General features: G+C 41.7%; 1 protein-coding gene across 1 annotated transcript; it reads left to right on the top strand.

The window, feature by feature from the left end:
* The first annotated feature begins 10113 nt into the window (after nt 1-10113).
* On the top strand, nt 10114-14728 carry LOC147889342 (pentatricopeptide repeat-containing protein At4g39530-like). Its single transcript, XM_087391872.1, has 2 exons — nt 10114-12261; nt 12430-14728. The coding sequence occupies exons 1-2, from the start codon at nt 11004-11006 to the stop codon at nt 14166-14168; spliced, it is 2997 nt and encodes a 998-aa protein (XP_087247998.1). The 5' UTR covers nt 10114-11003; the 3' UTR covers nt 14169-14728.
* Nucleotides 14729-16025: the final 1297 nt, after the last annotated feature.

The following is a 16025-nucleotide window of genomic DNA, read 5'->3' as shown; positions in this document are numbered from 1 at the left end:
AGCAGGAAGATGGGCATAGTTGTGGGCGGAGAGTTGCCTATAACTACATGTTGATTTTCTCACTTAAGCCACAGATCTCATCGGAAGACTCTCTGGAGCTCAAATATTCAGAGGAGGATATACAATTGTTTAGGGCTGAAATCATTCGAGACCTAATTGCTGCCATTAGAATACAACGTGCAACTGAAGCAATATCAGAGCTTGCATTTAAGGAAGAGGAGACTGAGTCTACCGTGAAAGCACTGCACACTACAGAAGAAGTAGAGACTCAGTGTACACCTACAGCACCACAGCGTCCACTGGAAGCATCAGAAGAGTTGCCACAACCTCCGCTTGCATTTAAGGAAGAGAATACTGAGTCTACTCCGAAAGCACTACATACTACAGAAGAAGTAGAGACTGAGTGTACATCTAGAGCACCACAGCCTCCATTGGAAGCATCAAAAGAATTGCCATAGTCTCCACTAGAAGCATCAGAAGAGTTGTGATGCATGTATGATGTTGTGTTTGTATATATGCATGAGGAGCATATTCTCATGATGTTGTTTACTCCATGAATATTATGGTTGACATTTATTTGTTGCAATGTATGAATCATGATGTAGTTTTTGTTGATTATACACCAATTTCTGACTTATTACTTAAGTGGCATTTAGTCATGATATTTATATATTTATTTCATGCACACAATTTTATGATATGAATGTGTGATGATGTGATTATTAGGAAATATAACATTTTGTGATGAGAATTTTGATATGAATATGTGATGATGTAATATTTGTAATATATTTCATGGCAAAGTATCAATTCCCAATGCTCCACTCACTTAAAGTACAGCATTCCCAATGCTCTGCAAAATTTTATTCAGTTGGACAGTCTCCACTCACTTAAAGTAGAGCATTTCCAATGCTTCTCTCACTTTATTCCAACCCTTATCCTTATCATAGAGAACACATCGTGCCTTAGTGCACTTGTAATCTTCCATCGTAGTCCTTCCACAAACACTCTCTTATTTCTTACATCCTAGTCCTTCTGATTAACTTGTACTCATCTTTCACTTTACGTCTTCCCTCACTTTCTATCACTCTTGAAGGAGGGGCAGCTCACTGTGCATCCCTCGCTATTGCTCCCTCACTCTCCTTCTCCCACTTTCCCTCTAAGACAATGACTAGTTACTACCCGACTTCATTTACTGAACTCAAATTCTATCTTAGATCTCTTTTGTATGGACCAATGAAGGGAAAATCATTCGAGGAGGATATGTTACGCACATGGCTGCTTGATTTGAACTCAGCAGAAGAGGTGAATATCCTTAGATTTCTTTTTCGCTTCTTTTAATCACGTACTTCTTATGCGAACGAGTTAAATTTTCGTACAGGATATGGCGGTGGCTAGAAGCTGTATTGAAAAAGATGGTGAAGATGAGGAAAGCCAAGAGAGAAAAGAAGAGTTGGTGAATGCTTACAAGTCGGCGGAAGATTCGAAACAAGTTGTGAGGAGAGTCTGTGAGGAGATTTGCGATGCCAGCCCTGGTTACACATGGCCTGCAAGTTTAAAGTCTGCTTGTTTTCATGAAGCCAATGCCATAGTAGGCACTTTCGAGGACATATGCTCTCTCTAATGACTTAATAGTCAAGTGATGGAAATTTAATTCCATAGAAATTTAAAGTAACTGTGAAATTTAATTCCATAGACTTATGTGTTTTCTAAAGTAACTGTAATAGACAAGAAATGAAACTACAGTTCCACAAAGACTTTTTAGTTCTCTAATGTAAAGTTGTAATAGACAAGAGAGACAAAGATGACATCTTCTAGGCTGAGCTAAGGTGTTTTTTAACACCATATGGCTTTGAGTTATATGATCTACTTCTTGTACAAATGTGTCATGCTTTTTTTTAAATGTACTCTAGCTTTTTTTCTAATTAGATTTTTTAAAATCTTACTTTTTGTCTCTTTAACAACACGAAGTCCTCTTTTTTTAATGTACTCTAGTTTTAATAACATGTCGCGTCATTTTTTCTAATTTGCTTTTTTAAAATCTTACTTGTTGACTCAAAGTTTTGTTTTATAAGAGCCTCTTTTTTTGAAATGCTTTATCCAAAATTATCTCACAAAAAGAATTTGGACAGTGCACTAGTCCAAAATTAATGAAATAGGTGTTCTTATTGAATTTGTATACTGCACTCAAACACAATTCAACATGCAGTGCATGACGTACCCACATGGGATAAATAGGTTAGTGCAGACGTACCCACATGGCTTATGGAGATTACTCACCTGCACAAAATTGCAATACTCTATTTACGTAGCATTATACTGAGCATTACATGCACTAGCAACTCTTTCTGTCCCACACATACAATAAAGCATCCACGAATATATTAACGAATAAAATAAAATAAAGCATCGTAATTCCATTGAATGCCTCCATTAATCAACTCAAGATCATACTGAGAAATAACCAACGACCATGAAGAACAAAATAAACCACTTCCTCTTAGAGTGTTTTGTAATACAATCATTGGTCATTCAAAATCGTGAATAAAACCAAACTTGGTTCTAATATGACAACTATGAACATAGAAGTGAAACATAGAAGTGGTATATACGTGATCAAAACAGTGAAACAATATGCAAAGAGTATGCAAATATGATCACATGTCTATAGATAGTCGATTGCTAAGTAATCACCCACAATCCCACGTCAAGATTTGTCCTCTCAGCCTCCCCTTTTTGCTTGATCACTCTAGCTACTCATCAAGAAAATTCTAACCTGTAGGTTGATCGTCTTTCCACAAGAACATTCATTGATCTCAATCACCCAACAATCTGCTAGTAGCAAAGGATGAATCGCCACACTCATCACTACCTAGATCGCTACTCTAAATCTATAATCCTTTCCTTAGAGAGCTAAGAAAGATAAGTGAACTCTCGAATGGCAGAGGCCATTCTTTATTGTCATCAAAGATTATTTGCATGGACTCGTCACCCTCAAAAGATATGCAATGGGCTTCACACTTTGAACGGGCCTTAGAATAGGTGATTTTAAGACCTATGCAAAGTATCATGCCCATGGGAAATCATTTGGATGGGTATGATACCATCTTTCCTTGTTTTGGTCCATGCATCATGCATGGGTATAATAAAACATGCGTCAATGTGCTTCTACCCATCCGAATGATATGTGATGGGATTGACACTTTTCATGGGCCTTAGAATAGGTAATTTTAAGGCGTGTGCAAAGTATCAGGCTTGTCGGGCATCATTTGGATGGATATGATACCATATTTCCTTATTTTGGTGCATGGGCATACAAAAACATGCATTAGGATGCTTCTACCCATCCAAATGATATGTGATGGGCTTGATACTTTGCATAGGCCTTAGACTCAGTGAGTTTAAATCCTATCCAAAGTATCATTCCCAATGTGCATCATTGGGATGGGTATGATACAATATCCTCCTATTTTCGTAAATGCATGCATCATGCATGGGCATACTAACACATGCATCGGGATCCTTCTACCCATCCAAATGATATATGATCAGCTTGATACTTTGCATGGGCCTTACAATCAGTGAGTTTTAGTATTTGTCTAAGTATCAAGTCAATCGGGCATCATTTGGATGGGTGTGATACCATATTTCTTTGTTTTTGCCCATGCATCATGCATGGCCATACTACAACATGCATCGGGATGGTTTTACCCATCCAAATGATACGCGATGGGCTTAATAATTTGCATGAGACTTATACTAAGTGATTTTAAGATCTATATAGAATATCATGCCCATCGAGCATAATTTGGATGGGTATGATACCATATTTCCTTGTTATGATACATGGGCATACTAAAACATGCATCGGCGTGCTTCTACCCATCCAAATGATGCACACTAGGCTTGAAACTTTGCACATGCCTTAAATTAGGTGATTTTAAGGCCAGTGCAAAGTATCGTGCCCATGGGGCATCATTTGGATGGGTATGATGTCGTATTTCCTTGTTTTGGTTCATGGGCATACTAAAACATGCATCGGCACGATTCTACTGAAACTTGAGCACTAGAACACTTGTAAAAATGGATACCTAATGGGCATGATAATTTGCATAGGAATTAGACTCACCTAGCATTAGGCCTGTGCAACATATCATGCACATTGGGTATCTCTTGGATGGGTAGAAGCATCCCGCTGCATGGTTTAGTATGCCCATGCACGATGCATGGGAAAAAACAAAGAAATATGGTATCATACCCATACAAATGATGCCCAATGGGCTTGATACTTAGCACATGCTTAAAACTCACCAATTCTAAGGCCTATGCAAGGTATCAAGCCCATCGTGTATCATTTGGATAAGATGAAGAATCCCAATTCATGTTTTAGTATGCCCATACATGATGCATGGGTCGAAACAAAGAAATATAGTAGCATACCCATCCAAATGATGTGAGATGAGGATATTACTATTCACATGCCTTAAAAACATCTAGTCTAAGGTCCATGCAAAGTGTTAAGCCCATCACATATCATTTGGATGGGTAGAATCATCCCGATGCATGTTTTAGTATGCCCATGCATGATGCATGGGCCAAAACAAGGAAACGTGGTATCATACCCATCCAAATTATGCTCGATGGGCATGATACTTTGTAAAGGCCTTAAACTCACCTAGTACCTGTGTAAAGTATCAAGCTGATCCCATATCATTTAGATGGGTAGAAGCATCCCAATGCATGTTTTAGTATGCACATGCATGATGTATGGGCCAAAACAATAAAATATGGTATCATACCCATCTAAATGATGCCGGATGGGCTTGATAATTTGTATAGGCCTTGAACTCACCTATTCTAGGACTTGTACAAAGTATCAAGCCCATAGCGTATCATTTGGATGCCTTGAAATCGGCAAAATCTTCCCAGCTTGAGTTTTGATTTTATATTAAGGATCAACTTGAAATTGCTTATTTACTTTGAATTGTCATTTTTAAAACATGAAATTTGCATTACATATTGTATTTTTATTACTTACACATTTGACAATATAATTCACATTGATATTATTATATATTGCCTTAATAAAAATGAATAAATCTTCAATTCAATTTTTTTTGGATATATAGAAGAGAAATGTGTTTTAAAATTAGAAAAATTATAATTAGCCTATTAGAGGAAGTGAAGGAGGAGAGGAGAGAGGGAGAGAGAGACACACGGCACATGCTCCCAAGGAAGTGTATCTATTCATAGATCATAGGCATACATATAGTTGAGGGCTAGGCTGAGTTAGGGTGAGATATATATAGTGAGCTATATATATCTCTGACACCCCTGCTCAAACTCAGCCCCCTAGAAAAAAACCCTTGGGGGTACAAGGGAAAAACCTAAGCCACTATACATATATCCATGTGAAAAAATATAAAAAATATGATATACAATGGCAGTCAAAGGGCTTGTCTGATATATACGGCGGCCATAGGCCTTGTCTCAGATATGTACAGTGCAAAGTGTGGATTGTACTGTGAGTGTGTCATGATACAATGCAAAATATGATATGCAATGGTGGCCATAGGCCCTGTCTGAGATATGTACAGTGCAAAGTGTGGACTGCATTGTGGTACAGTGCCATGATGTGTACATGAAACTAAGTAGAGTGCATGTAGAGATTGAATAACTCTGAGGAGCTTGCAACCACTGAGTGACCAATAGCAATATGTTCCATCGAAGTAGATAATCAAGTCAAATAGCTTCAACATGGCTGAGTCAAAGAAAAATGAATCACCAAGATCAAGTTCCACTAAGTCCATCGCCAAAGGTGTCAACAAGCACTAATTGACCAATGAGTAATCCCACATGATCACCCATCAATATTTTTCAATGACCAAGTGTTCCTACGCCCCTCTTTGCTCCTCTAATCTCTAGGACTAGCGGTGTTCAGATGATTCCTCCTCAATGGCTGGAGGTTATCTGCTGTCCAAAAGCTACTTTACCCACTTCGGGAATGGCTATTGCCGTTGTGGTTCTGCAGGATCTTCTTCCTCTTCTTTATCTTGAATCCTCCAAAGCACCGTTGGGGGAGTTCGGTCTGCTGTTGGTGGTTGTACTGGATGGATATCCTGGTCCTAGTTGTCTGGGAAGGAACCAATTGATGCGGCTGTTCTGAGAAAACCACATCGTGACTTACTATTACCTTCTTGGTAACAGGATTATAGAGATAGTAACCCTTCACCTCTTCACTGTAGCCCAAGAAAATACACTTCCGGCTCTTCGGTTCCCATTTGGTCCTATTAGCATCAGGGACATGCACAAAACAATCACATCCAAAAACTCTGAAATGTGCAGCTGAAAGTTTCTTACCAGAAAGGGCCTGTAGTGGAGTGATCCTATTCACAGCCTTCGTGTAGCTACGATTCAGAATGTAAACTAATGTGCTACATGCCTCAGCCGGGAAAGTCTTTGGCACATCTTTCCCTTTCATCATACTCTTGCCCATTTCACAGATGATGCGCATCTTGCGCTCTCCTACTCCATTTTGCTGTGATGTATGTGGCGGGGGTTTTTGCCTCTTGATCCCGTGACTTTTGCAGTAACCTTCAAATTCACTTGATGTGAACTCACCACCTCTGTATGATCTCAACTTCTTCACCTTCCTCCGTCATCTGATCACGCAGATTCTTCACCTTGGTGATGAACTTCTCTGCCATTTCAAACTCAGACAGTTTCTCGTTCACGAGTTGAGTCTCTAGATTCTGAATCTGCGCCTGATTCATGGTCTCGTACTAGTTTTTCAAGACCGTCCATGCCTCCTCTGCTGTAGTGACATGTTGAATTAATGCCATGACAGAATCACTTACACTGCAGACAATAGAACACAGCGCATCTGCATTTCTTCTTGTCCACGCGAGAATTTGATCTGCAATTGATACTATCTGTTGTCCTGCATTGGCTGGATCCACCAGTCTCGCAATCGCAGTTGGTTCTATCCGTTGTCCTACATTGGCTGGATCTGGTCTCACAACCGACTTCACATCCACCCCAGTAGCAGAATCCCAAAGCTCGTAATAAGCGCTTAGGATGGTCTTCATTTTGAACTTCTAGAGTGGATAGTTAGTGCCGTCCAAGCCATAGTGGATGGTGGAGCAGGTGTAAATGTCATATCAAAGGAGCTCTATGAAGAATGGGGTCTCCCACCAATGGAAAAGGCTAATTTCAACATATGCCTTGCTGATGATTCATGGGCTAAATCCTTGGGAATAGTGAATGGTGTGTCCACAAAGATCGTAGGAGTCTGCTTCCTTGGTGAATGGAGTTGCCTCCTTAGCTTCACGCGCATTAACTATTTTACTAGTGTGGGACACATTGGATAAAGCCACTTGTGACTTTTCCACTTGGTCCTTTTCTTTCATGTTTTCATCTAAGAGCACAACAATCTTGCTGCACAACTCTAATGATGTGGGATTCATGGTAAAAATATGGTCATTAAGATTTAATGATAAGAAAGATGTCAATGAGCTAGCTGTGTGTGTGTGCGTGTGCATGCGCATGCACTTCTCTCTCTCTTTCTCTCTCTCATTCCCTCTTTCCCACGAGACCGTCCAACAGTTGGGTTTTAACTTTCCTAGAAGGAAATATATCTACATATGAAGCAAGCAATGATAAGAAAGATATCATTGAGCCAACTCTCTCTCTCTCTCTCTCTCTCTCTCACACACACACACACACACACACGCACGCACGCATGCACGCACACACAGTCTCTCCCTCACACCCTCTCTCTCTCTCTCTCTCTATCTCTCTCTCTCTCTCTCCCCCCTTCACACTACCCCTGCTCTCTCTCTTACAACGCTCATGGCTCTCTCTATATCTCTCTGTCTCATGCCCTCCCCCCACTCTCTCCACAATACACCCTCCTCAACACACATACACATACACATCCCATGCGCATGCGCATGCACATACACATTAGAATGGACAAATAAAGTGCCATAATGCAAAACTGCAATGTAAAAGAGAGTTACAATTTGAAAGAAAGTGAGTTTGATTTGCTGTGTCCAAGTTCATATTTGAAGCCATGTATATGTGCTGAATCTTCACCTTGAATTCTAATTTTGTATTTAAAAACCCCAAAATGGGACCCTTCGAGTGCTTCTCTTTCTTTGTTATGTACTTTCTTGAAACTTTGAATGGACCTACTGTAGATCGTTGCATTGTGACCCAGGACAGTAGCCTAAACTCTTGTGCAATCCAAACATCATTGTCATTCTTTAAAATGTGTCTCACACAGATTGAAAGCTTTGGTTTAGGGGAAGGGGAGTGCTTCACCATTGTAGAAGTAATGGGAACAAGCAAAGAGAAATAGGGCTGAGAGGAGGTTGAGATGAGGAAGAGCTTGAGAGGAAGGTCCTGAGTCAACGGGGATAGTTTAGGGTGACTCCTGAGAGCTGTTTGGGGGGGGGGAGGGGGATACTTTTCAAAAATTTTGATTTTTTGAGTGAAAAAAAATCACAAATTTTGAGGCCCACCAAGAGAGGGAGGAGGGTAGGGGGGACTAGCCAAAAGCCAAGGGTGGGAGTAAATGCCCCAAATAGTGGTGGGGGCAAGTGGGAGCCTAGTCGGGAGTAAAGGAGGTCTCTACACCAATGAGGCACCAATATGGATGACTCCATTCTTTTAACGCCGCCCAAGCCTTCCCATTGGCTCGTTTGCTAATCACAAATCTTAAGGGCATAAATCCAAGAGGCCCATTTTGAGTGCATTTTCTCATTTTATCATTAGTGCTAGATTCAGGCCATTGCAACCCATGAGCCTCATCCATTTTTAATACGCCTTCACACATAACCTACTACACCCATAGGTGTACCTATTTCACATTTGTGTACTGAGAACTTGCGCAAAAGGGATTGTAGATATGCCTATGATGTACTCATTCTCTCCATAGGGTTCTCCTACTATGTACTCTCTGTTGTGTGATCCAGATGGTAGAGCATGGATCTGGTCTAGTATTGTAATTCCAACTATAGAATTGGATGTGAACCATAGATCCTAACCACGGATTTGGGTGCAAAATGGGATCCATCCTATGTGACCTAAACTATCTGGTCTAAAGATTATGCGATCTAGATGGCCAAGCCATAGACTCAGTCTCATGGATCCACACTGATGGATTTAGACTTGTGGATACAAAGTGATGATTACGTGACCGAAATTGTGTGAACTAGACGTCAAACTGGGGATTGATGGATCCAAACTAATGGAATCGAACTATGGGATTTTGATTCTATATTTTGAACGTGCAACCATGGAGTTGGGTTGATGGAACCATTTGGAAAAATGGATGTAGGACTGATGGACCCAGACCATGGATCAAGACTAATGGATCCTTGCTGCTATCTTGTGAGTCACTTTTGAAGCATCTAATACATAGTGTGCTAATTTCCCAATGACGTGACAAGGCCTTATTCTAAAATACGTGGGGGCCAAAACTAAGTTATTAGACCCATGGAAATGGCACTCCAAGGAGCTAGAGTCCTTGAAATGCCAATAAAATTACAAAATTCTCTACACAATAGAAGTACAAAAAATATTGATGTGTGTTGGCCAAAATTGTGCAATATAATTGGCTCATTCTTGTTAGTACACCATTGATCCCATGTATGTAATAATAGTATCGAGTGTGAGAGGGAGATTAAGTACTTTAATTTAGGTTAGACGTAGGGGTTTTAAAGCTTGCACAACGTTTATTAAATGTATGACATGGGATACAACAATTGGACATCCTCTTTCCACCCTTTTTAATCAATGACACCCTCCCTCCCTTATTTGGATTGCCCTTTCCCTTTCATTCCTCTCTTCTCCTACCTTTTAGCCCCTCTCCTCTTCCGCCAGCCCTTCAATACTTATTGGACGATTTATTTTATTTTTTGTAGACTTAATGGGACATTATAAGCCCTGAAAACTCATGTGAATATTAAAATCAATTAGATCCTATTATTAGTAAATTATTTACATAATTAATCATGAACAATAGGCTAAACTCCTTGTTCAGGTACAAACGTCCCACATTCAACCAAGGTGAATGACTTTTCTCATTCATAAGGGCTCTCGAAAAGGAGTTGGAGGCGGTTGAGAGTGCCTTGAAATAGAAAAGAGGGAGAAAATGGTGGAGAGAATGTTTAGTGGGAACCTTTACTGCAGCTTACCCTGAGAGGGCAGGCCAAAAAGGAATAATCTTAAACTTGTAAAATTTCGTCACGCGTTCGAATCAAAAGAGTGTTTGCATTTTGTGAATTGGTGAGAAAATCTGGATGCTTGGAGGGTGGCATTTCCATGCAGTGGGGGAGTGGCACCTTCGTCGTTTCCGACGATCCAAACACAGGAATTTTATGGCATCAACAGGTCTCGCCACTAATATTGCTTGGAGGGTGACAGGCCTGAACATTTCTTGGTGAGCCAAGCATCGAGACTACAGTTGGAGGAGAGACCCATCAAAGAAATTTGTATGGCCACGGCATGTTTGACACTAGTATTCGTTTGAAGGCTGGCATTCCTAGTATTTCCTGGGTAAGCTAAAAAACCCATCACAGAAATGTATATTGCATCAGCAGGTTTGACACTAATATTGCTTGGAGGGTGGCATTCCTGAGTATTTCCTGTGTAAGCTAGAGATCTTCCAACATCAAAAGAAGGGGAGACGAGAGCGGTAGAGCAGAGGCAGCTTCTTTGTTTCCAATGACCCATCACAGAAACTTTTCATGGCATCAGGAGGTTTGACAGTTGTGAAACTGGAGATCTGATCAAGATGACGCCTCTCTGTGTTTAACGGCTCATCACAAGACCTGCACTTTTACGCAGCTCATCGGCTCAGCCTCTCAGCTGTATAGCTCCAAGTTCTGAACCACAGATGAGTGCATACCTCTAGTCCAGGAAATCGATCATGCCTTCCCAGCGTCTTGTTTTGAATAAACATTTCAGTCTGACAGAATAGGGCTGCCTTCGTATTTATGGTCTTTCTTAGTAAGTGCCCTTTATCAAAGTCTACCGCTCCAATATTGTTGGAATCCACCTTCAGAAATAAGGGTTGGCTAGGCTATTCCAAGGATATTAGAAAATTATGTGACAACGGGCACCTTGGTGAGGCACTGGATGCTGTCAAAATCTTGGAGCAGCAAGGAATTCATGTTTCTCCCAACACTTTTTATTATGTTCTGCAAGGGTGCACCAATAAAAAAGACCTTGCTGCAGGAAGGGAAGCACTGTCTCTGATTACGAGAAGTGAGTATGCCTCAAATGCCTCTTTGGGAACTTGCCTGATTCGCATGTTTGCTGCGTGTGGAAGTTTAAGGGAAGCAAATTCAGTGTTTAGCAAACTGCCTGAACCAAATGTAGTCACTTGGAGCACAATAATCTCCACGCATGCCAAGCATGGACAAACTGAGCAAGCTATTGGCTTGTATCACCAAATGCAACACTTGCATTTCAAACCAGACGGGCACATTTTTGTTGCTGTACTTAAAGCTTGTGCCTTAGCAGTGGCCCTCACACAAGGCAGACTTGTTCATATCCATGTCATTGACAGTGGTTTTGAATCAGATACGTTTGTTGGCAACTCCCTTATAGACATGTATATCAAATGTGGAAGCGTGAAGGATGCTGGCAAGGTGTTTGGTGAATTGCCAAATCGGTCTGTGGTGACATGGACTGCAATGATTTCAGGTCATGCAGAGCATGGGCATGGGAGGGAGGCTTTACAACTTTTCTGGCAAATGCAATTCGAGGGCATAGAGCCAGACTGTGTTGCCTTTCTCAGCATCTTAAAGGCCTGCTCCACCATGGCAGCCCTAGACCATGGAAAACTGATACATGCCAAACTCATTGAAAATAACATTGGGCTGGATGTGGGTGTTGGGAACAGTCTGATCAATATGTACGCTAAATGTGGGAGCCTTGAGGACGCTCGTAACATCTTTGAGAGATTACCGAAGCAGAATGTTGTTACATGGAATGCAATGATTGCAGGATGTGCCCAGCAGCATGGGCATCATGAGGAGGCATTTGATCTCTTTCAGCAAATGTTAAAGGAGGGCATTCAACCTACTAATTTAACCTGGAATGCAATGATTGCAGGACATGTTCAACATGGGCATGGTCGGAGAGCCTACCAGCTGTTCGAGCAAATGCAACATGAGGGCTTTGAACCAGACAAGGTTACACTTGTTAGTGTCCTGAAAGCATGTTCCATCATAGCAGCCCTGGAGGAGGGTAGGCTGATTCACACCCACATCATGGAATGCTATTGTGAGCTGGACATCACTATTGCCAACACCCTTATTGACATGTACGCTAAGTGTAGGAGCCTTGAGGATGCTTGCTGTATTTTTGACAAGTTACCAAAGCAAAGTGTAGTGACATGGACTGCCATGATTGCAGGATATTCTCAACATGGTTATTTTGAGGAGGCTCTGGAGCTTTTTGAGAAAATGCAACAGCTGAGTGTAGAACCCAACCATGTTACTTTTGTCAGCATGTTGAAAGGGTGTTGTAACAAATTAGCCCTAGATGCGGGCAAATCCATTCATACTCACACAATTAGATGTGGTTTTGAGATGGATGTTTTTGTAGGCAACAGCCTGATTGACATGTACACAAAAAGTGGAAACCTGGAGGATGCACACAGTGTGTTTGATAAATTGCCAAAGCACAGTGTGATAACATGGACTGCAATGATTGCAGGATATGCCCAGAATGGGCAAGCTGAAAAGGCATCAGAACTTTTAAAACAAATGCACCAGGAGGGCCTGCAGCCCAACAATGTGACATGGAATGTGATGATTGCAGGGTATGCTGACCATGGGCTCAGCCAGAGAGCTCTCCAACTTTTTCAACAAATGATAAAGGAGAGCATGGAGCCAGACAACATGACATTTGTCAGTGTTCTCAAAGCATGTTGCAGCTTAGCAGCTCTGGACCAAGGCAAGTTAATTCATGCTCACATTGTTGAAGCTGGTTTTGAGTTTGATGTCTTTGTTGGGAACACCCTTATAGACATGTATGCTAAATGTGGCAGCCTTGAGCATGCACGGAGGGTTTTTGACGGATTACCGAAGCAAGATGTGGTGACTTGGAATGCTATGATTGCTGGATATTCCCGCTATGAAGCCGGTCAGGAAGCTCTCTTGCTTTTCCAGCAAATGAAACAGGAGGGCGTGGTGCCAGACCAAGCCACATATGTCAGCATCGTGAAAGCATGCTCCAGTATATCGGCTCTAGGTCAGGGCAAGCTGATCCATGCTCACATGATTAAAGGTGGATCTAGCCTAGACTTAGTTGGTGGCAATGCCCTCATTGACATGTATGTAAAGTGTGGCAGCCTAGACGATGCCAGCAGGGTTTTTGAAAATATTTTGGATCGAGATAAGGTGACATGGAGTGCAATGATTGCTGGCTACACCCAATGGAATGATTTTAAGCTGGCAATGCAATATTTTCAGCAAATGCAACTTGAAGGGTGGAAGCCAGACAGCGTGACATTCGTTTGTCTTCTGTCTGCATGCAGTCATGTGGGCTTGCTGGAGGAGGGTTGTCAACTTTTTGAATCTATGAGTGAAGACCATTGTATTAGTCCAAGGGTTGATCACTATAATTGTATGATCAGCCTTCTTGGAAGTGCAGGATCCTGGAATGAGGCGGAAGACTTACTGCAGACTATGCCATTTGAACCTGATATTGTGGGGTGGAGATCTCTTCTCTGTTACTGCAGATTGCATCGCAATGTAGACTTAGGGGAACGTTGCTTTGAGCAGGTTGTCTCCATGGATCATAGAGATGCTGCAGGGCCTCTGCTAATGTCAAACATATATGCAGATGCTGGCATGTGGGACAATGCAATCGAGGTGCAAGATTGGAGAAAGTGTTTAAATGCGTGGAAGAAGCCAGGAAAGGCCTTAGTTGAGGTTGATAACCAAGTACATAATTTCATGGTTAGCGACAAATCCCACCTGCAAACTGATGTTATCTATACAAAGCTGAAGGGTATAAGCATGCAAATGAAGAATAACGGATATGTGCCACTGGTGGACTTGGCGTTGCAGGCAACATCAGATGAGGATTTGATTCTTCATGCAAAGGGTGCTTCCTACAAAGCCTTTTTGACTGGTGCAGGAGCTTGAGGTAATTAGGCTATTTAATGAGACGATAGGCCACCCAGCAGAACCATTTCTAAAGCTATTTTTTTGTTTCACCTGAAAGCATCAACTGGGGGCCACCATTGTATAGCGAAAATGTCATTCTTTTCAGTTTATTCAGAAGGGTGTGTTGAAGGCCCTTAATCGTGGCCAAGAGGTGCCTGGTCAAAAAAAGCAGAAGGGTGTGAATGCTTGAAAAAGACCCCTAACTGTGGCCAAAAGGTGCCTGGTCTATTGTTTGACGAGCAGCAGCAAACAGAGATTTGAATGAACGGTAACATAAAGCTGATTATGGGCGGAATTTGCCTGGCAATGAAACTTTTAAAGATGCCCGCTGGCAACTGCTGATGAGTAAGACAGTGTGGATGATATTTTGTGGCTTTTACCACTCTCTTTCATTCTGAACCAGGGCCTCTAGACTCCAATCATGTGTTAGACTCTCAATAATTGTGCTAGGAACTTGCTATCACACTGTATAGTTTCCAAGTGTCAACCAAAAATTTGTTGATGTCTCTTGCATAGTAATGCAAAGAGATGCTATCTTGAGCGACCAACCCTTTTTAAGGATTCCTACTTGATATCACGTCTTAATGGAAACAAAACTACAGTAAATCTTTGATGTTATTCTTGAGAGTTCTGAAAGCTTTCTTTACTTTAGTACATGTATACTTTTTCTTCAGAAAAACAGGCGCATTCACTAAGCAGAAATAGGGTACTAAAACATGGGAAGGAAGGCTCTAGAACTGCTGGAGTATTGTTTAGGTCAGAATGCAAAACAAAAGTAGTTTCGACATCTAGGTTTTGCCGAAGGATGAATCTTAAGAGGCTGCTTGGAATGTGCCCAACTGATGAAGTAGTTACAATGACGGCAATAGCCTGTGCCTCCTCAATTGTCACATTACCTGGTGTTGCTGGCAGACCATTTGCATAGGAGATTGTACCTGAGGAACTGTATATTTCAGAGCTACTAGATTTCCACCACCTTTTTTGGGGGTCATTAACTTTAGACTCAGGTGTTAGTTTTGTGTATGTAGTTTTGTAAAAATTAGTTTCAGAGCAGCCTTTTGGAACATAACACAACCATAGTTGAATATGGAGCATTCCCCTTATGATAAAGGGCATTACAGCCTATAAGTGTTAGGGGATGCTGTCTCCAGTCTCCACCAGTCTGTGACTGGAGCCTAATTTACCTCCGGCAAACAGGGTGAGGTGATTACCACCTGAGTTAACAGTCATCCCCAAATCAACGCTGATTTGTCTCTGGGATGCCTGCAGGGTTACCTGTCATCATGATCCAGGGGATCCAATCGAGACTTATGCCCCCTGGATCAAGTCTGGGTGTCTGTTCCATGTACAGCGCATCCTTAGTTCTCCGTTAAGAAATGATGACTTGAGATCCATCTAGAACATAGACCCCTATGAATGGGCTGCCAATGCAATCACCATCCGTATCATCTCCATTTGTCGGTTTGGAGCACACGTCTCATAACCAAGGCGTCTGTTTGTGGAAGGCTTTGGCCACCATCGGACTATATTTAACATTGTATATCCACTTGGTCTGTATGACCTTCTGCCTGGCGAGTATGGGAACCAGATTCCACATTTGCTTCTTCTCGACGGACTCCATTTGCCTTTCATTGTGTATTGCCAATCGTTTATCCTGAAAGGATCGTCTCCTAGATGATCAGGACTCGAGCCATCACACCATAGCTCATTGTAGGTATGGTACGAAGTCGCCTCGACCTTATCACCCCTAAGGAAACAGTCTTTGCCTTCTCGCCGCTCGGAGGCTTCCAATGTGTTCACACACCACAACGGTGTTCTCTGTTGCCTAATTACTTC

Source organism: Dipteris shenzhenensis, chromosome 20, assembly GCF_047967505.1.
Source record: "Dipteris shenzhenensis isolate YYH24624 ecotype China chromosome 20, Dip_SZ_1.0, whole genome shotgun sequence".
Classification (NCBI taxonomy): domain Eukaryota; kingdom Viridiplantae; phylum Streptophyta; class Polypodiopsida; order Gleicheniales; family Dipteridaceae; genus Dipteris; species Dipteris shenzhenensis.
The sequence above is the reverse complement of the archived record's forward strand: the minus strand, read 5'-3'. Positions and strand labels throughout refer to the sequence as shown.